This window comes from Anabas testudineus, chromosome 3 (genome assembly GCF_900324465.2).
Source record: "Anabas testudineus chromosome 3, fAnaTes1.2, whole genome shotgun sequence".
Taxonomy (NCBI): Eukaryota; Metazoa; Chordata; class Actinopteri; order Anabantiformes; family Anabantidae; genus Anabas; species Anabas testudineus.
The window spans coordinates 21,074,525-21,099,532 of NC_046612.1; the positions used below are offsets into that span (position 1 = coordinate 21,074,525).

The window sequence follows — 25,008 nt, forward strand, 5'->3', positions numbered from 1 at the left end:
CATTTACTTTGTTTCATGGGAAAGCAGTGCAGAGGGGTCAATTTCTGAGAATCTAATTAGTGTTGGTTTCATAGTATTAAAGTCTAAATGCCAAGAAATATTTCATAGGGGAACACATTGAGCTCCTTCTGCTGACATGTGGGAATACGGGTTTCTCATTGGTTATCTGTTTGGAGCCATTTTGGAGCTTCCCCCACCACGCTATTACGTCTTTGTTCTCTTTGGCCAACTTTGTGCAGCAGGGTCCCTTGTTCAGTCCCAGTTCAAATAAAAGAGGTGGTGTAAATGTTAACGATTATATCATTCCTTTCTGCTTGACGGTCTTCTTGCTAGGCAACACAGCAGCTTCCCTGTCAGCATGTTTTATGTCCCATACTAAGCAACGGTCATAACAAACAGAAGATATGTTTTGAAAATGACAACTAAAGTTGAAGCAAGTCAGCACAGATGCATCTAATTTAAAAGGCAGGAAAATCTAATTTGAGAAGGATTTGTTAGTCGCAGTGAAAACATCCATGGGAGGGTCAACATGAGGCCAGCCAAAGGCAAAGCTTAAAGAGGAAATACAATTGTAATAGTATGGTGGTACTGACAAGATATTTTCATCATTTGTCTGTAATGTTTGTTTCCATTCTCTAAAGTTACAAAATTACATGTGATGTAAGGCTGTGGTCTTAAATGCTTATCATGCCTTCCTTTCACTCTAATGAAATACTGTTACGCAATCCTATTTTTAAATATAGAAATACTGCTCTTCAAGATTCTATTAGTGTTCATTACTCAATGAGAGTGAGTGTGGATGTAAGTCTACGCCTAGTTGCCGAAAGTCAGTCGTGTACCTGTTGTCTCTTCTCTATCTCCAGCTTCATCCTCATGCTCAGAGACCTCAATGTATCTTGGAAGGTCTGCCTCTGGGTTTTCTCCATCATGAACTTGTGGAAGGCTCCAACCACAATGCCACACAGAAACACCACTGCATTGGACAGTAGCTACAGAAACAGATACAGAGGACATACAAGCTGAAATTAATAATTTAAACTCATTTACTTTTGTTCACATGTTAATTTTTGTATGCAACACTGGCCAGAATTATATATTCTAAGGGTTTTTTTGTCAATAATATTTTGTGTGTTTATTTCAACCATCTGTATGGGATTTGTGAATTTTCACTGAAGAGCACTGAATATCTGAGTAAGTACCATATATTTATTAATTACAATTTGTAAAATCTTCTAATACAATACAAATCCTGAATACATTGGTTGTCATCTTGTAATGGAACATTTTGTGTTTTATTCTTTGTTCAAATTAGTTTAAATCAAGTCAGTAAATTTAATTAGAACTGGAATTAAAGCATCATGGTTGTATGCCTCTGCCAACCAGTGAAGTTATAGTTTACATGAATGTCTGTCCAGACTCATGAGTCACACGGCACGAGTCCAAGTGGAGATTTGTGCTAGACTTACTGAAATTCCCTCAAGGTTTTTCTGAGATATAGTAATGATGAGAATGACATATATTAAGTCACAGTGACCTTGATCTTTGACCACAAAAATCTAATCAATTCATGCTTGAGTCCATGTGGACATTTGTGTCAAATTTGAACGAATTACATCACAATGCTCTTGAGGTATAGGATGAACAGGAAGAACCTGAGGTCACAGTCACTTTGGCCTTTGACCAGCCAAAGGCCAAAGTGACCTGCTGCTTCAGTACAGAAATAACAACACTGATTTGAAATAAGATACACTCTTGAAGTCTTTAATACACTCCTCCAATATAAGCTACAGTTACAGTATATTATTATCACTAAAATATTGCTCAAATACAATGCCAAAGATTTAATCTGGCAGGTCTCACCTGGTTAGCAAGGTAAGGAGTGGGCTCACTGTAAATGGTGAGGCGCACTGTGAGTACCAAAATGTGGGACAGGGAGGAGATGATGCTCAACACCACAGCGTACCACAACTGGAATGGCAGCATGGTGTATACAGTGAAGATGATGAGGAGGAAAAAAGGCACCTGGAAACATTTAATTTAATTATAAGTATTATTATAAGTCACAACATGTACCTGAACTTATGTCTGCCAGAATGAAGGGGTTTATTTAAAATCCTGCCGAGAAGTAAGGTTACCTGGTCCCAAGGCAAGATGATGGGGGCGCAGAAGATGAAGGTGAAGCCCATGGTGAGGTGTGTGGCCCAGACAATCAGGCCCAGGAGACGTCTCCATCGCTGTGAGAGTATCTCTGTACACACCAGCACAAACACGGCCAGAAAGACACACAGGCTGCCGCTTACCACTATCACAAAGGCACAGTGCTCCTTTGCGCTCTGCTCCAACAGCAAGAAAAAGCAGAAGAAAATAATGATGTACAGAATTTTAGTCATGCTGAATAAGAACTATGCAACTGCTGCCTGACTTTGAAAACCATCAATCACAACATTAAGCATCAAAAATCATAATGTAAGTACACTCTTATCCACACTGCCTGAGTCAGCCTGAGCACAGAGGCTTTGATTACTTTTTTTTTCTTAACATCTGTCACTACGTCATGTCCTGCTAACCCCAGACTACCATTTTCCTGATTGAGTTACTGTACACTGAGGAGCCGCAATGAGGAGGAAAAAAAAGATTGTGCTGACATTTCTGCAACGAAGAACATTTGTGTGTTGGATGAAAGCAACAACTAGTCTTGTCCAAATGTACAAGCATGATTTCCTTGGGAGCCAGAGGGTTGTTGGGTGAGAGCGCATGAGCGCAAAAGAAGGGGTTTAAAAGAGTGCTCAGGAGTGAGACACAAAGTCAGTGTTAATAGAGCCCTGCTCAGAGAAGGCCATCTCTGCATTGTATGTGGAGCTTTCTGGTTACCATGGCAGCGCTGGAAAAGGCCAGATCTCAACTAAAGCACTTTCTTCTCTCTATGAAGCTGTGAATAGAAAGTTTTTTTGCAAGCAGAAAAAGAGTAACTATTCTATATAAATGAGACGTAAAACCACACGACTAGACACGGCTTTAATGTTCAATGCACAGTATACATGAGTTTAGTGAGGACTAAACAACCCACATGAAGCCAGGTGTAATCTGATGACTATTCCCACTTATGACATTGTATACAGTAATTTCATGATGTAGAACCATTATCTGTCTAACCACAGATATTGAAAGCTTTATTTACAGTAATAGAGTAAATGAAAACAAAGGTTAATATTATGTCATTTGATAATAAACCACAAGTGAAGTTTAAAGCAGCTGTAAAGATTAAAAAACTAAAAGAAAAATCTAAACTTGTGACAATTGACAAACCAAGAGCCAAGTACAGAGGACACTGATGTGTGAAGATTATACACCACACAAACATCTTCTCACAGCTCCCAATTCTCAACATGTATACCCTCTGTATCTAGATTAAATCTGAAGAACCCAGAGAACAAGCTGCTTAATACCATCCACTCTATCCACACAGGACATGAGAACCGTTGTACAAGTGGCACTTGGAACATTGGCACAGCCAGTTTTCCTCTCAGCAAAGCTCTCCATCCAATGTCCATGACAGGAGAGGCATTATATAAATGGATAGTGACTTTCTGACAGTGGCAGCCTCTCCCATACAGGCATCCTGTCCCTGCTTTGCATCTAACAACTACATCATACAAGCTTCAGGCCAGCATGTTCTCTTATTGTCTCTTTGGCTCTGGCAACAGTGTGTGCAAGAGAAAAAACTGAGAAGAAAGTGGAAAGGAAGAATGGAGGGAGCGAGTGAAAGCATATGCAGGGATGAATCAGGGAGTGTGAAAAAGTGAATGTGACTATGTGTAATTTTACAATTTACAATCTATCAATTACTACAATTCAAATTGTGTGTTTACGTACGCATATGAGCAAGAGATTAAATCAGTGCATGACTATAAAGTGGACGATGGAGAACTGTGAGAGTGAAACAATGATCTTGATGTACAAGGCTAAGAGAAAGGGAGTGTGCCAGAGAATTAGCAGCAACACAATAGAAGGAAGGTTACAATACTTTTTCCATCAGGGGAATTTATAATTTTCATCTCCAGTGACAGAAGCTGTCAGTTTACCATATGACCGGCCGAACTGACTGACTACTCTATCTGCCATCATGCCAAAATCAACATGCCGCTGATCAGCAAGTGAATACTTGCTTTTTCCTCTCACTGTCTGTATAACAATTACACTCCGTACCTCTTGACAGCTACATTGTTCTACGTACTGCTATATGCTTTAGTTCATTCTTGAGTCTTTTTTATTCAGTATTCAAACAAAGCTTACATCATAAGGAGGATTTTGCTTCTAACTGTGGTGAGGTAGAATAGTGTGTCTTCAGTTTGTCTAATTGCTAACCAGCTATAGGGGTGCTGTTGTACATAGCTGACCTCTGACCTATCTGTAGAGACAGGGAGACCATTTCCTCACAGAGAAATACTTTTGTCCCTATTTGAACACATGCTTGAGGTTATTTAATAGTGGGTTTTATCTGCACAATCCAATCTGACCCTTTATCTAATCTAGGGAAAGCAACATGCGATCTATTTCTGTGTCTGTTTCAGTAATGCCCTCCTTCACATTCGAACAGTTATACAATCGCTCACTCACTCAGTCATTTACACTTCTCAACAAAGTAGTAGACCAGGAAGAAGTATTACAGAGAATAAATATTTTTTCTAGTTTTCATAGGCAATGCTAAGGATTCAAACTTCAAGGAGCTTCCTGCATATTCATAGTTACTCCCTCACAGCTACAAATAAAATAATATACAATATAGCTTTGACTCTTTCTGCTTATCACAATGGACCAATCGCTTGCCTTTGTGTGTTAGCTATACAATTAGAAAACAATACTATGTCTACATAGAATACCGTACAGAGTATAGGTCCCCCATGTTCCGGAAGTGTTGTAAATGTATATTTTAATGTATTACTTTGGGTCCATCTTAGTTACATCTGTTTATAGAATAATTTTTTGAAATGTTTGGAATACACAATAAGGAAACAGCCTTGCTAGTGCTGTTTCTATCTAGTCAATATTGTATCTATACTCCTAGTTACTGTAGATAGCATAAAGTTATATTAGAAAAGATTAAAGTTGTGAAATGTCATGAACACTGCAAAAAACAAATTAATGCTTTTCAGTATAAATATGATATTGTTGGTCAATATTCACATTTCACAGTGCAAGTGGTCTCTGTGGGATAAATGCTATATGCTAGTAGTTATTAACATTAACTACAACTGCATTTTACTTTAGGTAAGCTAGTTCCACAGAGCTGGTATTGTATATGAATACTTATGTGAAGACACAGCCCCCTAAAAAAATAGAAAAGAAGACTTGAACCAGGCTACTAAAAATGTTCCTATCTAGAGCATCTTGGTTGGTAATTATATGTAATCTGACCATAATGGTGTCTTTAATTTGTTTATCTAACATAATTTAATCAATTAGCTAACCAAGAAATAGAGTGTCTTCTCTGAGAGAACAAATAATCACTACTATGGTCTGGGCTATTATTTCCAGACCTACTATCTGGCATGTATGTGTATTATACAGGCTGTCACTGTCATTAGCATGACTTATGACTAAAGCTACACAGCTATAGTCAAGTTACATAAAACATTTTCTATGCAGACTTTAAATGTCAACAATTATTTCAATCTCTGATGTTCATTCCAAAACAACTCAAACACAAACTACCATCTTATTTTGCCTTTCCTCCAACATTTGTGCCATCTGTACAGGAAAGGCATGGATACACAAAATAAATGTTTTCTCCTGTAAAATGTATCCATGGATCCAGGTCTGTGTGCATGGTTACACACAAAAGTGTTTCTCCCTCCCGATCTATATATTTTCTCACTAAATTTGCCCACTTTGAAAAGATATAACTAGCATGTTGTGGTCTGTTTGAATAACCATTATTCATGTGCTAATCACTGCCTTGCCTAAATGACTAATGCTTTCTGAGTTATAGTTAGATATGTTTGTTATACAGTGAAGAAAAAAATATGCGACCACCATATGGTATTTTCATTTATAGGCTCAATAAATGAAAACAAAAGGAAAAATAAAATTTGAAAATCAGTTAAACAATTTCTCAGTTGAATATTAAGACTCACCAGTCGAAGGGCAAAGAAGAGAATGAGGAGGATTCCACAGGAGAGCATGGACAGGCCCAGCAGAAACACCAGTGGCTGATACTGGCTGTTGCAGGAGAATTTGCGGTACAGCGCCTCATTTTTCAGCTCTTGGTCATTCAACAGGTATTTTCCCTTGGCTGGCATGATTAACACTTTTTACATAGGCATAGCAAGTGTTAACAATGAGCCCCAGAGAGCAGGAGAGTGTGTTCCCACTACTATTTTGTGTATGTGTCTGGGCCAGAAGTTTGTTAAAACAATAGTTCGAGATCTGTTAGGGGCCCCTTACTAGCTCATGATGCTCAAGTAAAACTTGTGTTTTTCCTTCGGTGTGGCATCTTGAATAAATACTGTTTCTTTTCTCACAACTTTGTTGTAGCTCTCTCCACCAGTCGTCCCCTCCCTCGCTCCCCCTGTCTTGCTCCCCTTTGCTAGTCCTTTTATGCCTTCTATCTTCTGTTTGGTGTTGGCAGCCAGATCTGCTTCATCCTTTGCCAGATACTGTGTCGTTTCCTTCAGTAGGTCTGAGTAATAAGCCACAGTCTGGGAGACACAGAGGAGGAGGGAGCTTTAAGAAAAGGAAGGAGGGGGATACAGAAGAAGAGCAGGAGGAAAACAGGAGCTGGTGAGGGATGAAACAAAGGTCAGCTGTGAGCCCACCAGGATTTATGATGTAACAGAGCAGTGAGGTTGGCAGCTCCACGTCTTAGAGGCACCTGAAATGAGGGGTAGGGGGAAAAGAGAAGGGAGATAAAAAAAAAAAAAAGACATTTTACTAAAGGTTTGGTGCCCCACACACCAAAGATGGGCAATATTGGTCAACATATTGACATTAACAGAAATATTATAATGTCTAAAAATTCTAATATTGCCAAAATCATCATATAAACCATACAAAAAAAAAAACAGATTTTAAAAAGAGATTTAGAGATAAATGTATGACTAAATGTAATCACACACTATATGACTCAATGGGTGAGAGTGAGACGGAAATACCCAGAACCCTCGATGAGAACATGCTTATTCATACCTGATCTCCGTAATTACAACACTCTAGAAAGTCCTGTCTCTGTTTACCCTAAAGTTTACCCCTAAGGATTTTCTGAAGAATACAATATTTTGGAATTAGCTGGGAATGTGCGTAATCCAGCAACAAACACACAAACCAATTTATTTTTCCCCAAGGAAACCTAACAAACAGACAAGACATTTTAACACTAAAGAATTGATTGAACTTCGATGCAATTTGAGTAGTATGGATACTACACAGTTTTGATTATCGCCTTAATGATCTAAAGGAAGAAGTAGTCTGAAATAACAAAAGCCAGTTCAGCAAGTACTTGTGTGAAAGCTAGAAAGAAGTGTCGGCATTGATTATTTGTTATTATAAGATGTATAGCAGGCTTATTTGACTGGACTGGTGTCTGGCTCATCACTGTGATGAGAAGGGATTTAATTTTTTTGATAGCCAGCTTTCTTTCTGGGGCTACCCCAATGTGCAGAAAGCTGAAGGCCTTTATCATAATCAAGTGGGCACCTATCTCTTTTTTTTCCAGGAATTTAGACAGGTACATCATCATCTTGCATCAGGTTTGACATTAGGAATTTAGTGCTCAACAGGTTGCTACTGATTAGAGAGGCTGTTAGGTTATTGAAAGTATGGTGTGGTATCTACTAGCTTAAATAATATGATCAGTCATTAATATTCTCACAGTACAGACTAGTTAGGTCTGGAAGATTGAAACAGATACCCTCCAATGAAATATTACTAATAAAACCTTGAAAAGCTGTAAATCATAAATCCTTAATTATTTTTTTCTTATTCAAATTAATTATCTACGAATTACGCTACACTGCTTACTGATTATGCGGCACACTAACTCACACAATCTGATTTATGGTTTATGTCAAATATATGTTAAAGCAACTATTATTATACAAAGCCTTACCACCTGAGTATACATGTTGCTCGTACTAAACTAGGCGACGTGGTAGCCTTAATTGTATTTTTAGCTTTAACTTTAATGTGAGGTTTTTGTACTAAAACTATCTTGTTTGGCTGTATACAGTGCTGTCCTGGGATCTTCTCTCTGTTTAAAAACAATACGTCTACTTGCTCCACTTGTGGGACCAAATTGTACCCGACTACGGTAAGACTAAGGGAAGATGTCAGGAAGGCTCTGTGAAGACACACACTGTGGATACAAACAGTGCTAATCTCTTATCTTCTTGAAGGCACTTGGCCAGACTACACGAAGACCTAATAATCACATTGAACAATCAATAGACACCACCATCTGAAGAGAGGCAGGGGGTTGCACATCTTGATAATAATCCTACTACAGATATTCTGAATATGCTGAGACTATAAATTAACTTCCTCAAAAACTACAGAGTATTTGCATGTGACTGCTCAGTTGTAGCTAACAAGAGCTCTACACATTCGTTTGGGAGAGAGGAGAAGATGCCGGCTTGAAGCTCAATAGAAACGTTGTGAACTTCGTACTGCTGTCAATAGAAACCTCATTTCCTCTAGTTACCAATATCGCTGTATCAGTGCGCAGTGTGTGTAGGGGACAGCTTTATGTTTGTCCCTCACATAGCAACTGCGACAGATGCTATGTGCCATAAAAGTGCGTGCACAGCAAGGGGGAAAGCAGAGGAAAACCCACACACCTGTTGCACTAGGTGTCAGTGGTAGTGTTTCAGTCACTGTAAAATTGCCACAGTGGGATGGGTAGATCAGTGGCAGTATACAACCACTTTTAAGTTTTCTTTTCACTGCTGCTGCTGGACAGAACAGCAACAAGCCGACTATTCCCTACCACAACCAGCAGCGAAAGCATTATAAAAGGAAGATGGAGAGCAGTGAGTAAAACAAAGCACATAGCTGTGTAGTTAGGGGATCACGGCTTCCTCTTGCATAAACAAGAACTATCATAAGAACTTATGTATGTATACTTTTTTCCCCCCCAATCACATGCTTAGGAATAATCAGCTAAGGTCAAAACATTCATTTGAGAATACAGTACATTAAACAAGGCAACGGCAATCTGACGCTCAATCTGAAGCATAAATAGACAGTGAAGCTGTTAATCCCCCTGTAGAAACAAGAAAGACACTATACACTACATATTCAGCAGCGGCTGGATAGTGTAGTAGTAACATCGACACCCTGCATGCAGGAGACCAGGGTTTGCATCCCAGCTGTGGCCTACTTCCAGTAGGAGTCCTTAGGCTTACCCTACCTTGTAAGTTGCTTTGGATAAGAGCATCTGCCAAATGACCGTAAAATGTATGTCTCAGGAAACAGTTGACCTTAAGGGAATTATTAGTCAATAGACCACATGATGGTGCTCTCCTTTCTATTTGGTAATCTGTGTTCCTACTTACTTAAATTCATACCATATCCATTTAAATCACAATGATAAATGATTAAATGTGAAAATCATGTCATAGAAAAGATTAGGTGTTTTGATTTTAAAACAATTTTTTTACTGAGCTAACAAAAACAGCAACAACAAAAAGCCGACTTTCCCAAATTAAAAACAACTGAAACTGTGCAAAAACATGGCACAAGCCGCTTCCTCCTGATCATTCCCATGCAGTGTGTGTAGGTGTTTTTTTTCTGTAACCACTGTTCCAATGAACAATGTGTGGATTTTAAATCAATTTTTCTCATAACTGATCCACTAATGACTAAAAAGACTGAATGCAACCTGCAAAGATTTAAGTGCAATTCTGTGCCAAACCTAACGTGCCTCTATGCTAATCTACTACCGACTCTCTACAAGTGGAAATATTACTAAATTGTTCTTAAATCAATGATCGAGGTCAGGTAACCTGGTGACTTTTCATTTAGAGCGTTTGTCTAGCCTTTACACAGCCTTTTAACTCTCATTTACCAAATGGTAAAGCTCCTAGCCCTGATGGTGCTTTTTATGCTCCAACTCTAAAGTTACCATGGTAAAGAGGCACCACCTTCAGACTTGTGGTTTTGCTGTAAGGCTGAGCCGGGAGAAGAGACATGGATGTACGCTTCAATAAAGCCAAGTCTCTCAGTGAGTGAAGATGAATAGCTGAAACTGTGCTCCATTGACCGCCAGGTCTTTCAACTATGAAAGGTTGGCAATTGACGGAATCACATAGCAGCCTTGTAAACTGGCGTCACAGCAGCCATACAAAACCAACTAACGTCACTGTTGCTGAGACGCAGGAGCATACGGCCCCTCTCAAAGAAAAGAGGAGGTAAGGTGTAACAGGCTGGGAAATGCGTGTGTGTATTTTTATGGACAGCTTTAGAAAAACAACTTTTTGAATATGATAAGCATGAAAACATGCTGGGTGTGTTTTTTATTGAATACAGTAGGAGACATTCATAAGTAACAGCAAAACTATGCTACTTAGTATAACACTAGAGAAGACTTAAGTCATCAAAAGTAATCATCTGCAGTACATATCAGTGTTTGGTTTGGTGGTTTGCAGTGGGCACTGGAAAAACCTGATTGCGAAGTACTTTAATAGTATTTACTAGAAGTACAAACAAACACCCTCATTACTGGTAGTAATTAATCTTCTATCAGCATTTTGTCCATATGACAATATAAAAACATGCCATGCTGCGAATGCACAGTACAGTACAGTAATAGCACAGTAATACAAATAAAATAGCATCTAGTCAGAGAAAATCAAGACAAATCGACTCTATCTATTGGCTTCTTCTGCTGTACTACACCAAGAAACTAATCTACATGGAACCTGTGCAGCCTAAAAACACTAGACAACACCAGATGCCTAACAGGAAGCTTTTAAGGATGTCTGTCAAGTAGCTAGATACAATGCAGCCCCTAGTATTTGGGAAGACACACATTACCTCTGTACTTTAGGATATTAGATTTTTAAATTGAAGCTTTGGGGATAAACACTTTCAGTTTGTACGGACATTGCTTATCATTAATTAATACGCCCAAGTCTGACTGAAGACCAAAGGTTTTAATTTAAAGTAAGCAAATACAGGTCGTTATTAAAGACAGAGGGTGATTTACTCAGTCTCTTTACGTTTTCTTTGAAAGCTATCTGAAAATGCAATCACCGCACTTGTAATGAACCAATCTTATCTAAAGACCTGGTAAGATCTTCACCAAACCTACGCCCAATTCAAAGCCTTTTCAACAAGAGCAAATAGGCAGGTCTCTTTCCAAAGCAAATCACTCTGCTTTTATGGCCTCCTTTGTCTTGGTATTCAATACATTTGGACAAAAAAAAGACAAAGACTGACCTCTGGTAATAAAAAGGAAGAACCACATCTCCCACCTTATGCTGTACAGACCCAGAATTAAAGGCAATGTGGGTAAAGGTCAGCTAGACCAAAGTAACCAGACAGATGTAGCTCGACCAAGCATTTAAGTCAAGACACCCAAATGTACCTTTTGGTTATTGAATAATCCCTTTATAGAGTCAGCAAACAAACACTGAGAATTGCATTAGATACAGTAGTTACCCAATAGAGTTCATTTCAATTTCAGTTCTCCATTTATGCTTGCTCAAGCCCTTTCACTCACCCACCGGTGCATTATCTTATTCTCTCTTTTTGTGACCCTGCTTTATTTTAGATAAATTGCTTTTTAGTATCATAATATCATTACTTTAAAAGTCATGTCAATTCCTGAATTTGTTATATTTTTAGACACTTGACTTACAAGTACATGTAATCTATGACTTCTACAATGTTTTATAGACAATGACACATTGAAATGTAAAGAGGGCCATTTTATAATGTAACTCAATCAAATAATTAAATAACTCTGTTTGTGTCCTAACTCAGAAAAATATATGGCATATTATGTATATATAAACATAAATGTATAACATACAGAAAAAAATAATAACATAAAGAGATAAGAGTAAATGACCCACAGAGTAAACTATGGTCAGTCTGTACAAGGAACAATTCTGTACTGTTCCAAACTGGGTTGGGGGTAAGCTATCTACATAATTATGCAGTAACTTCCCTATACACAGAGCCTTTCCATAAACTGATGACTGATGTATGTATGGCAATGCACCAGGAAAATTGGATTAGACCTCCTGTCCTTTCCCATCTCCCGTACTCTCTTCCCAGTACTGTCTACTGGTATTGAATTAGTTGCATTCACCAGAAGGAGCTGCTGAAACCTAACAATATTAACAGGATACTATCTCATCACTGATTTAAGCTTCAAATGCCATTGGTTATTATAAATACAGGAAGTGCAAGCAAGAGCACCACATGCTCGGAAGTTGGCCGTTACTTCTGAAGTGTTTCACATTTACTTCCACAAACTGAACCCAAATCGCACTACCACAAGTGAAGTCAGTTTTCTTGCTTCTCACTAACAGCAGCTCAAAAAGAGGTTTATTGATTTAAAGATACATAAAATTTTGATTTAAACATATCAGCCATGGGGCAAATCCAATACTGAAATAGCAGTGATTGGATTAGTCTAAGCCATTTCCTTCTCATATGCTGTTTGAGTTTAAAAACAAACTGCAAACTCACACAGCAAAAATGATTATCAGTCAAACAAGTTATCCATAGCCTAACACACACAGTATTTACAGCGGCTTCAGGCTAGTTCACTTTTTTTTTGGCCAACCTATGTGTTGTAGATTTTATTAAAAAATTAAGAAAGACACATAAGGACACATAAGGACCCTTTACTGTGATACAACAAACTGTGGTCAAAAGTATTTTGTTTGCCTTAATTTTTCTTGAAATGTGTCTAAAACTGTCCACCTGTGGTAGGCTGAATTGATTGGCCATTGTTTTTAAAGGCAACAAACAGTGTGTGTGTGTGGATCAAGGTTAACAGTGGAATCACATGAACTCTTTCTAGACTTGACCATCCAGCCAAACGGAGTAACTAAGGAATTGAATAAAAGACAAATCTTGATCAGGGTCACCAAATCTATACAGTGGCTGTCTGGCTTAACAGAGCTTCAGAAGTCACCCAAATAACAACCATCTGGGCCACAGTTCACCAATTAGGCCCTTATTGAAGCCTTAGATTGAAAGGCACATGTCAGCCCTCCTTTTATTGGTATTAACCATTAGTAACTCCAAGTGCTGCTCATCACCTGGCGCCTCTTACAGTAGCTATGGTGGTGGTAGCATGATGCCGGTCAGAATCAACAAAAAGATTAATGCAGACTAATACACAGAGGTTAGTACAGAAAATCTGCTCTAGAGTATATACCACTGAGACTGGAGTGACAGTGACTCAAAGAATAAAACCAAAACAAATTCCTTGGTTAGTAAAGGGTCTTTATCTTGCAACTTTTATGTAAACATTATTAAAAGGTCCTCCTTAAAGGGATGAATATTCATGAAGCCAAACACAATTTTTACTATTTATGGTCAGAATTTGTCTGAAATAACCATTCGATGCATATAGTATTTTTGATGATGTAGTCTGCCATTTCCACAGTGTAGCTGCTCGAGCAATGTTGGCTATAATAGAAAAGGCACTTCCTGTTACTATGGTAATCAATCAACCAATCGACCAGGAATGAAATGTCAAAGGTTACAACTATAAAGGAGCAGTCAACAGATAATGTTGATTGCAACATTATATATTGACAAGACAAACTCAAGTTTATAATTTACTCTAGTTGTTTCTATATGCGACTCATTACCTCTATATTAACAGTTACTATAAGCTACAATCATGCACACTGAAAAGGTGCTTCATCGAAAGTTTTCTTCCTGTTTAGTTCTTTTTTTGTTTGTTTGTTTTTCCAAAAGATACACTGGAAATAAACCTAAGAAGAAAATGGGGTGAAAGAATGCGCCACAGTGAGAGAGACCATTGTTTCCAGCTGGTGTAGCCAGCCACATCCCCTTTTCAGGTTATATAATGAGATCTGCTCCATCTTGTAACTGTGGCGTGGTAGGGCCCCTTCCACCACCACCACCACCACCAATAAGAAAACCATAATTATCCCTTAGTACGCCAGCCAGTTTACTTCCAGCATGACCGTTCAAGAGAAACCTCAACATCTGCAATAGCACAGTCGAGAGCTGTTTACACAGCTAAACAAAACCTAACATGGATGTCATACTGAGCTGCTGCAACAGAAACAGTCAAGCTGCTTCAGATCAGCCTGATGATGGTAATTTTCCAGGCTACCATAAAGCCCGGCTTGTTGACAAGGCCATCTGGTGCTTTTTTTTTTTTTTTTTTTTTTTATAATCCAATGTCATAACTAGTGTTGTTTTAAAAGTCTTCATCATTCCCACTGTACATTCAACCACAAGTGCATTGGTTAATTTTCAGTGCCATAAAGCCTTTCAGTGGATAGGACACATCAATATACAGACCACCTCACAGTGCTCTTATGAGAGGGGCCTTTTGAGGCTGGGGTTAAGTATTGCCCACCTTCAGTTGCCAGGCATTTAAAGCACAGACAATGGAAATGCAAACACTATATTACTGGCTAGAGGAGAATCATGCAAAACCTGCAAAACCAATTCTCCTGCTTGTGTGTGTGTGTGTGTGTGCGCGCTTGTATGGCTATCATTTGTGAGGACCAACATACATTTTTTAACCTTTGGAGTGAGGACATTTTAGCCGGTCCTCACAATGAGAGCTATTCGGGGGTTAAGACTAGGTTTCAGGGTTAGGGTTAGTGTTAAAATTAGGTTTTGGCTTTGGTTAGGTAAATGTTTAGGGTGAGGCAGTTAGTTGTGATGCTTAGGGTTAGGGTAAAGCAGTACATGCAATAAACTAAAAATTGATACAGAGTAGATTAACATGGCCTACGCGACAGTAGGGAATGCATTACATGTATGTCAATAAGTTTCTTCCCAATGCCTGCCATACAAAAATGTCTGTGTGTGATGTGCCATAACACACGACTCCCTCGTCTATCAACTGTGATGTCTGACTTGCATCCTGTGGCATAGTCACTAAAAGATATGCTGTAACTTTACATTGCAATTGGAGAGGTGTTTCCTCTATTACTGTCTTCCCAAGACAGTAATAAGGGACTAAGATAAAAAGAAAACAGAAAACAGAATAACAATCTTGCCTGTCGGTGAGAAAACAATAAAGATCATAGCAGAATTGGTAACAATAAATGCTGACATAAACATTTATCTGTTTTGCTGAAAGTAAACAAGAGATAGTTAACCAAGTGTACAGTAAAATGCTGTATTTTCTGACTAATATCACATACCACATATATAAACACTGTGCCTAAAAATGTATTGTAGATTCTTACTACTAGCTTCTTGATGTTTGTGTAACAGGGTGAGGTCTGGTACCATATTAAAAACAAATCAAGGTTAATGGGGCCATGACAGCAGTGATTTACACACCATAATGACATTGGAATTATATAATATCTATTACACAATCTGATAGGCAAAATGGGAGGTGCTTTTAGATACTGGATAGTGTGTGAGTGTGATTTAATTGGGCATACTTTAATAGAAAGAAATTTTCAAACAGCAAAGCTGCAATTTTAGTTGAAATTAAAAATGCTTTAAGGATGCTACCACCAGGCTGTGTATGATGATTTAATGATTAATAAAGACATCCGCCAATGCAACCCCAACCTCTAGTGCGTCAGTTAGACCAGGTACCAGCCTGCAGACATCACTGGCCAAAATGAGAGAGAGCACCACTTCATACTTGCCACAAGGAAATTACTCAGATGATGAATTTATTTCACAGATGAAAACTTAAATATAAAGCTTTTAAATAACAGATCACAAGTAGTACTTTTTAAATTGTAATGGGTTTTTAGTGCCAACATGTGCTTCATTGTTGTTGATTTTTGAATGAATTCCTCTCCCATGTGAAAGTGTCAGCAAATTATCCATGATTTAGAATAGTTGATTCCAAGTTTTATCAGTAATTTGGGCTATATAAAAATTCCTTATTTTAAAAATATCTTGTAAAATTCAGACAATTTAAATATAGTGAGTAAGTCCTACATAAGATGTAGAAAGATAGTGTACTTATAGTTTAATGTCTAGTGACAGTCTAATGTCTATTAGGTAAGGTCTTCTCATTGTCACTGTCAGACTATACACTGTACACTTACACTGGGTAATTCAAATTCAATGGGCAGCGAAGTTGGCAAGTTTAATACAACTGAAGATGCACTCCATTAAATAGCATGACACAGATAAGACCACCAATTCCCACACAGCTTTAACTGGAACACAAAATAGCAACTCTCATACAGGCCAATCTCATGTCCAAATACAGTGGTGCTTTAGGGTGACATGAGACTAAAGCTTTTAGATTGAGGGGATTAAAACTTCCAGAGTGAAACCATGAACAGACTATCACTTCATCTTCTGTGATATTTACTTCTCGTGTTAGTGTATATCAAATGATGTGGCTATGATAGCATTCAAACACATTGCAGCATTTCATGCTCTCTTCTCTGACTGCAGTTTTCAAGGTCTCCAAATGAAGCATTGCAAACTGACAGAATATTGTGTAAATGAAAACTGCCTTTGGGTTTAAAACAAGACATTGATGTCTGCTTTTCATCTGTTGCTCTTAAATAAAAGTAAAACATTTCAGATTAGTATCTGGGATTTTGATTTAATAAAAGATTTAAGATTTACTGTTCTTGAATAAGCTTGTTACATAAATTGTAATAAATAACATGCAAGCTTAAAAGGCTGCGACTAAGGCAAAGCTAAAGTACACACAAAGGTTCAGCAAATAAAATTTCAAAAGGGATAAAAGCAGCCAAAAAAAAAAAAAAAACGTCTGAACATGTCACATAAGTGTTAAGGGATATTAAAACAATATTAAATGCTTACTCAATTTAGAGTCTCCATTTAATTCTAAAGATAACTGAAGTAAAATGAAATATTAAAGTATCGCCAAAAGGCAGACATCTCAACTGAACATCAGATTCAACTAAGAAAAGAAATATGGCAGTATAAAAATGTTAGTTAATAAACCAGACCAAACTGTAAATATACAGGTCATAAGAAATTTCAGGTGGGGCGGATTTAGTTTTTGGGTGCGTAGGTAAGCAAAACAGATTGACTGACAGTCTGTTTTGCTTCAAAACAGCAGTAAGGCAAGGTCATATGGAAAAAGATATATATATTAGTTGTATTGTCAAATGGAAGGGTTAGGATATTAATATTTCAACATGTGACTGTGGCCATGAACGCACAAAGTCTGCCAAACATACAGCAAGGAAGGATGTTTTCTATGTTGTTAAGTGGGAGCCAATGGCACAAGAAGAATAGTGCAGCTAAGTATCAGGTTATCCAGGAATATAATGTTTTAGTTGATTTGAGTGTCAGTGATCAAACTAAAACAAAACAATCATTAAATATTAGAGCAAGACAATCATCTAAATAGATCATCTATTAACCCTAAATTTCAAGATAGAAATTCCCACACACACACCAAACATGCAGTCAAAAAGTTTAGGAAACTAGGATGAGAAAAATATTATTTTAAAGAAGGAATACACACTCTTACCTAGTGACAAAAAAATAGGAGTATTCAATTTCTGCCAAAGACTGTTTTACCTTATACTGACTTATATGATGCAAAAAACATTTAAAGTTTTCTCTAAAATGGTTTGTTTAAGAATTTAAGTGTAGAAAGTTTGAAGAAATACAGGGGGAGCCACATCATTATCAGTATTTAATACTGCCATTTTATTTTTTCTACACACTCGGATGGGATGACGCAGCAATCGACAAATTATTACAAAAAAACAACAACAAACAGCAGCAATCACAACAAAGGGTTATGTAGCTGACACATGCTGGGCTAAAACAAGCAAGGACACAGTCATGTTTAAAAAGGTAAAAAATAATTAATTAATCCTAAACCAACACCAAATCAGATTGTTTCCTTGTTTGGCTAAATCCCTGCAAGTCAGTTAAATGTACAGGTAGCATTACATTTAGCTTTTATTTAGTGGAAGTTATCAACCGTTTCATAGACTCGTGACTTGATTAAACTTGTTCTCTCATTCTGTGGTCACCTGAGGCCTGCCTGAACTTGCTCTTTTCTCGTGTGTGCCATTTTTCCCCAACTAGTTTTATTTTCTTTTCTATACCTGTTGCAGACATTTGCAAATCTCCAACAAGGTTTATAAGCACAATTTAGCATATTTTGAGATTCATACTGTTTTGCTGGTTTACCAATACATACAGTGGGTATGGAAAGTATTCAGACCCCCTTAAATGTTTCACTCTTTGTTATATTGCAGCCATTTGCTAAATGAAAAAAGTTCATTTTTTTCCTCATTAATGTACACACAGTACCCCATATTGACAGAAAAACATAAATTTTTTGAAATCTATGCAGATTTATTATAAAAGAAAAACTGAAATAGCTCATGGTCATAAGTATTCAGACCCTTTGCTCAGTATTTAGTAGAAGCACCCAGCCATGAGTCTTTTTGGGAAAGATGCAACAAGCTTTTCACACCTGGATTTGGGGATCCTCTGCCATTCCTGTATGTAAGGGGGTCTGAATACTTTCTGTACCTACTGTATGTAGTCGAAGAAAAGACTCATGAAAAATGGTTTTACCACTGTAAGGCAACTGTTTATGTATGTGGGTGGAAAGCCAGAAGGGATGCACAAGCCTGTTGTTAGTCAAAGCATCTGTGCAGAGGAGGATGGGATCTGGGGGAAGAAGTAGAAACTCATGTACATGTAACCAGTCTCATCTAAATTCATTTACATTGTTTGTTGGTTGTCTTTTGAATCTAGGAACATATTTGTATTCACACCCATGTTCAAGTATAGTTATCTGTAGTACTGCATTTAAACAAAACACAAGAATGATTAATTTAAGACAGCTATACAACACTGCATAGCACACTGTTGTAATGGTTATGAATGAACTGTAAGCCCTCTTTTGACATGCAGAGACAGAAAGCTACCTATATGTTTGAATCCTGAAGGTAACCACAGTTAGCACTTATTATAGCATGCACGTATTTAATTAAAACTGGCTTCAAGTATCTGGTTCTTGTGTGGACTTAACATGACATGGGTGTGCATGCAGGGAGGAGTCAGCTTGGCTGCAAAGGCTACAACAGCTGTCTGGCAATGGCTCAAAAACAGAAGGGAAATGAGTGTTGTCAAACACACCCTGTTTGAAAACCTTCACACAAACTTGCATAGGCTTTACCATCCAGCCAGAGTTAAACAACATGCTTAGGCACAGGTCTGCATGGTAGCAAAAGGTGCTATTACAAAAAGGGTGAGGTGATGTGAAGTGACAAGATGAGTTACACTCTCCCATCCCTCAAGAAGCTTCTCTTGAGTGAAGCTCTTAATGTCTAAGTTTCCCAGCAGAGGTGTTCATGTGCAGTATAAAACTTTGATTAGTGGTTCATTATTAGTAGTGTTGCATCACTTGTTTTCAGCTGTTGCCTTCTATGTCAAAACATAGGTGTGGTATAAGTTCTGCAATTGCTACAATGCTTGTGATCAAGTCATAAGGCATGAACTGGAGCTGGACACTCAATGACTGCTTGATGCTTCTAGTGAATATAGGGAGGAAGACAGCACACATTTTCCCACAAATGTAAATATGATAAATACGTTGAGAGTTTTATTTATGACAATTACTTATTATCCACTTGTCTAAGCACAAGGTTGTGATGCAGTCGTGTGAGGTAGATGTGTCAATTGCATGAATAAAGGTGCTAAGAAAAAGATAATATGTGTAGATGTGTAACAGGGTAAATAAATGCTGACTGTATGTGCTATAAGCGCAGCATCGCATGGCACATTCTGGTAAGCCTTCAATTACAGCTGTGCAGCAGCTGAGAGGTCAGACGGTGGGAGTGACGCAGAACCAGCACAGAGGGATCTCATTACCTCAAATGCCTCCTGAGAGCCATGGATGACTGGAGTGGATGAAGCTTACGGATTTAGCTAACAGCATCTTTGTTTCTCAACCAAGTATCTTCATTAGCACTCTTACAATATTTGTTCCCTTGCCAGACATTTCATACAACTATCATCTGACTTGAGCAATCTTATTCGGCTGGGAGTCTTTACATAGGCTCTGTGTTCTCCAGTGGCATTACTCCTTTTGACTCTAGTCGCGTAGTGGCAGCCTTATAGTATGGGGCACAGTTGGAGTTACTGGTTGTGTAAAAGCCACCCCCTATGTTTTGCCACTGCAAGCCAAGGAATGTGCATAAAAGCATCACTGCTCAACAGCCACACAGTCAGGAATGTCTGCAGGCAGCAGCACCCTTCCTTGGGTTTCTGTGGCTAAGCGGAAGAGGAGTTTTTGGCTGGGTTGGATGAAGGCAACGCTACTCCCACTGAGCATCTGTCTGCTTTGCAGGATTCCTCAAAGGAACTGGCTTTAGATGACTGGAGTTTCACTGTCACCCCTCCCAAATATGATTCACAGTCTCGCTGTGTGCTGCAGAGAGACAAAATTATTGAGGTGCAGAAAACTCATCCTATGTATTAAGTATAATGACCCCAGTCAGTAGTACATATATTAAGCATGTGGAAATGGGGACAAAACCCCTTAAAAACAACTAAACTAATAGGCTGGGTGTCCAATTTCAGTACTTTTAAAGTACTTATTTGCACAGACTAAACACTGAATTCTTAGTCATATGCTTAGTACTGTTAATCTCTGAGCAGATAATTTCTTAAAGGGCAAGTAGAGTGATTCTCTAAGGACTACTTTCTGCTTGTTATAGTGAACAAATCCCATTAAAAAACCAAACAATACCTTCATCTGTCATTCAGTACTTTCAGAGTGCTCTCTGTGGCTCTCAGTCTAAGCCTAATGGTTCCTACTGAAGACATCAATATTGGATAACTGATTGCAAACATAACTTCAATTTTTTATTGGCTACATTTTTTTCTAAAAAACTGGACACTATGGTATCTAGGAATGACTTGATTGTCTTTAAGTACTTTAATACCTGCAGATACCACTGATTTAATCGAGACCTAATTCATCTGATCAGTAGCTACCTGCTCCAAATACTTGGTTCAAAAATATTGAGCTAATCAGCTTGTATTCTTTATATGATATAAACAATTAACTTTGAAAATATGAGTTCTGAAAGATGTTGTGGATACTGAACTCAGAGACGCATAAATTGTGGCTTGTTATCAACTTACTCACAGAATTAATATTAATTTTCAACAACTGATGTGAACCTCTACCATCAAAGACATTTGACATAACTGACCACAGTTTTAGTTAGATTTGGCTAAAAAAAGTACAACCAAAGGCAATACAGCAACCATGTCAAATCAAATCTAAGATAAACACTTAACTGTAAACTTCTTTTCAGGGACAACTCTCTGCCAGCTGCCAACTACATTTACTAAAACCCATCATGATTGCTGACCACATTTTCATCAAGCACGTTGTATTGAGAAACACACGCTTTATTGCATCACACAGGCTTTAACTGAAAGAGGAACACTGAACTTTTTGTTCAGCTGTCAAACATTGAACTGAACTAATTTACATTTACTACACTACAGATTTTCAATATAGCCTATAGCATGTTGCCACAAGTTCAGTGAAATAAAAAAATCATACCATTTAGAGTTTAGAGAGTCTCAGCATCTGCAAACATCTTGCCTCAGTCTCACCGTAAATCTCTTCAAACTGCACAAGTCCTGAACTTTCAGAATACAGTAACATGTACTGAGCTGACAGATCATATACAAAAATGTTTCCACAAGTTCTACTATTTTACCCCTTCAACCATTTTTACTGCAGCCACTACATTATTAGTTACAATTGGATGCTTTTATGAAAGCGACCACTGATTTTGAGTTATGTGTGAACAAACAGTGAGGATAGATGAGCAGCAGATAAGAACCAAACATTTATTACTGATTTATGGACACATGGCTTCTGAGATGAGCAGAAAGTAACCCTTAACAGCTGTAAAAACGAAAGGTTTTCGTCATACTACTGAGAAACAAGAAGGATACAGCCACAACACACAAATTATTTTACAAAAACAAACAAACAAAAAAGAAGAAGTAATTAAAAAAGTCTTGTATAATTCTTGTGTCAGGTAGAGGACTGGGTAATGTTACAGGATAGGCTAGCTAACCATACTTAATTAACAGAAAAGCTTTTGACTCCATTTGACACCTGAGCCTGAAGTTTTGGGTCGCTCCACTGGACCACTTCATCTCCTGAGGCGACTGCAACCATGCATATGACAGCCTCATAAAAAAGCTGTGTTTATATGAGTAACAGGAGCCAGATCCTGCAGTGGTCAAAATAATGCATCAACAAAAATGCTTAAGTTTTTAATTTGTTGTAAAATGATTTCCACAAGTCCCACACACCACTATTATCTCTATAAATCATTATAAATAGAAGGCCTACATATTCATTTTAATTCTACAAAAACAGCAGCAGGACCTGGGGTTAAACACATGACATAACAATGTTTTTAACTGCAATAAATCAAGTAGCCTATGGATGATGGAATCACAACAGTGCAGTTGGATAAAATAAATTGCTTGAGAAATAATATGCGCATTGGCATTTGGTCTGGTTCCTCACCCATCAATATGCACTGGTTAGAGACTATTAGAAGTCTGAGAAGTACCTCACAAACTTCCTTTGACCAGCAGTAAATTTACTAATTTTGTTTAGTGACTTTTTTATGTAGGGGAGAATTGCTTAAAATGCAAGCATAATCCAAGCATCTATAGTCATGTCTTGCCTTATTTTTTATATATTTATTATTTTTAATATTTGTCTTTTAAAATGTACAGTGCGCTCAAAGTACTCAGACCCCCTTCACGTTTTTTTATTGTGAAAACAGAATTTCAGGATTGTCTGTAAATATATTATAAAGATTAAACTGAAATATTATGTACTTACTATGTATATTTAGACTATTGGGGGATTTTCTGCCATTCACCTTTGCAAATCTTCTCAAGCTCAGTGAGGAGATATTAGAGCTAAATTTCAAGTGTTGTTGCAAAGGGTCTGATATTGTGTTTTCACTTTGTCATCATGGGGTACTGAGAGTAGATAAAAATTTTAAAAAATGAATTTCAACTATTGTGGTTTCAGGCTGTAACATAACAAAATTGAAAAGTGAAAAAAGGATATACTTTCTGAGTGCACTATATACGGCACTGTCAATTATCCCAGCACCAAAAGCTCCTTGAGTCATTTGTGGTACCTGGCTGCATCAATAAAATGTAATTTTAGAGGTAAATGACTGCAGCGTTATCTCATAAATGTAGGTTAGAAATAATGGCACAACTTAAACTGAAACAACTGAAGCATGAAGTTATATCCAATTATGTTTGCAAATAAAGTTGCTGCAATTTTTTCCTTTTGTTTAACCAATACTCCAAAAACCAAAGATATTCACTTTGAATAATATATATGAAAGAAAATATCATCATTTGAGAACCTAGAACCAGAGAAATGTTGGCATTTTCCCACAATTTTTCCTTTCAGTTATAGTTAAAACACATCTAATAATCTAATGATCCAATGTGTTGCAATTATTTTTTCTCATTATCTTAGTATTTCAGTTCTACATCATATACAATAACAATAATCTATCTATCAAATGAACAGAGGCACTTCTTCTCAAACAGAGAGCCAATCTTGGCTAATAACTCATTAACCAGCTGAGCACAATGAGTGGCTTGTTGAAACACCAAAGTGCCGCAAACCTCCCTGTGGCATGCAGACACTACGCATTTCTTGCAGAGCAAATGCACATGCCCATACAATTACAAAACAGCATCCACCAAGTGCAGACCTCTCTTTAGCGACTTAATACTTAAAAGCACAACAGATTGTTTTATGGTATATTTAATTACTTTGAGACAAATTAATATTCTCCTCAAATATTAACACTCTCCAAAAATTGAAAATCACAGAGTTAAAGATGTTTCATTCCTGAGAGTTGTTTATCTGCTGAAAAGCAAATTCCTCTTTTCATCTAGTGTCCTTAGTTACTAATGTGTTTCACAGGTAAGCTGTTTTTCAGCTTTAAACTGAGTTCTGCAAACTCTGTGTCTCAATGGCACTTCTCCACATGGGGTGCTCTCATAAGCATTACATAATGTCCTTGAACCACAGCAAGTACAAAATACACCGAAATTGAAATGGGGAAAAAAGACAGAAAGCAAGACACCCACACATCTTCACCATCTACACTCAAACGAGCATTCACAGAAGGCATGCATCAGCTCATGGTGGCCACAGGGTATTTCAACAGTCAACACAACATTAAATGTACAAGTTAGACACTCAAGGTTATTTGAATGAATATATATATGTATATGTGGCTCAAAGTATTTTTTCGGTGAATGCCCAAAGCTATCGCAGCCCATGTTATGCAAGGTTTACGAGGTCTGAGTGTATGATTGATTGTATATTTCTAGTTATAAATAAATGATTCAGTTTGAGTGTGCTTTGACTGAAACACATTCTAACACTAAACTGCTGAAGGCAGACTGTAATTAGTATTTTCACAAAGGGGCTGTGGGCGGAGAAGGTGCCCAGGAAATGGAACAATTTAACAGACAATAGGGTGAAGAGGTATTTCTCTAATGGCACTCCAATGCATCCCATCTTGTTGGCACTGATCCTCTACAAACAGCAGAAGTAAAAGAGGGCTTGGCCTTTTATGCCCCCTCAAAACCTTTTCTGAGCAAGATACATTAGCAGTCTCAAACAAGTGTGACTCAAAATTACAGGCTACATTTAGTCAACAGAATACACAATAGAAATAGAATACATAAGTTACCAACAATGTATATACGCCGGCTGTGGCAAATTTTGAAGTACATGCCCATAGAAAAATCTATTTTCAC

The 25,008-nt window shown here is 37.6% G+C and overlaps 1 protein-coding gene across 3 annotated transcripts in view; it reads right to left on the reverse strand.

Annotated features, from left to right (window-relative positions):
* Positions 1–25,008, reverse strand: part of adcy7 (adenylate cyclase 7) — a 50,319-nt gene that overhangs the window by 19,906 nt on the left and 5,405 nt on the right. For 2 of the 3 annotated variants that reach the window (XM_026379092.1, XM_026379093.1), the window contains exons 2-5: positions 6,135–6,871; positions 2,136–2,333; positions 1,861–2,022; positions 840–989 (exon numbers count right to left, since the gene is read on the reverse strand). In XM_026379092.1, coding sequence (XP_026234877.1) covers positions 840–989; positions 1,861–2,022; positions 2,136–2,333; positions 6,135–6,299 — 675 coding nt within the window. In that variant the 5' untranslated portion in view covers positions 6,300–6,871. Of the gene's footprint in view, positions 1–839; positions 990–1,860; positions 2,023–2,135; positions 2,334–6,134; positions 6,872–25,008 lie in introns of those variants that run through there. The other variant, XM_026379094.1, reaches the window with a different exon arrangement.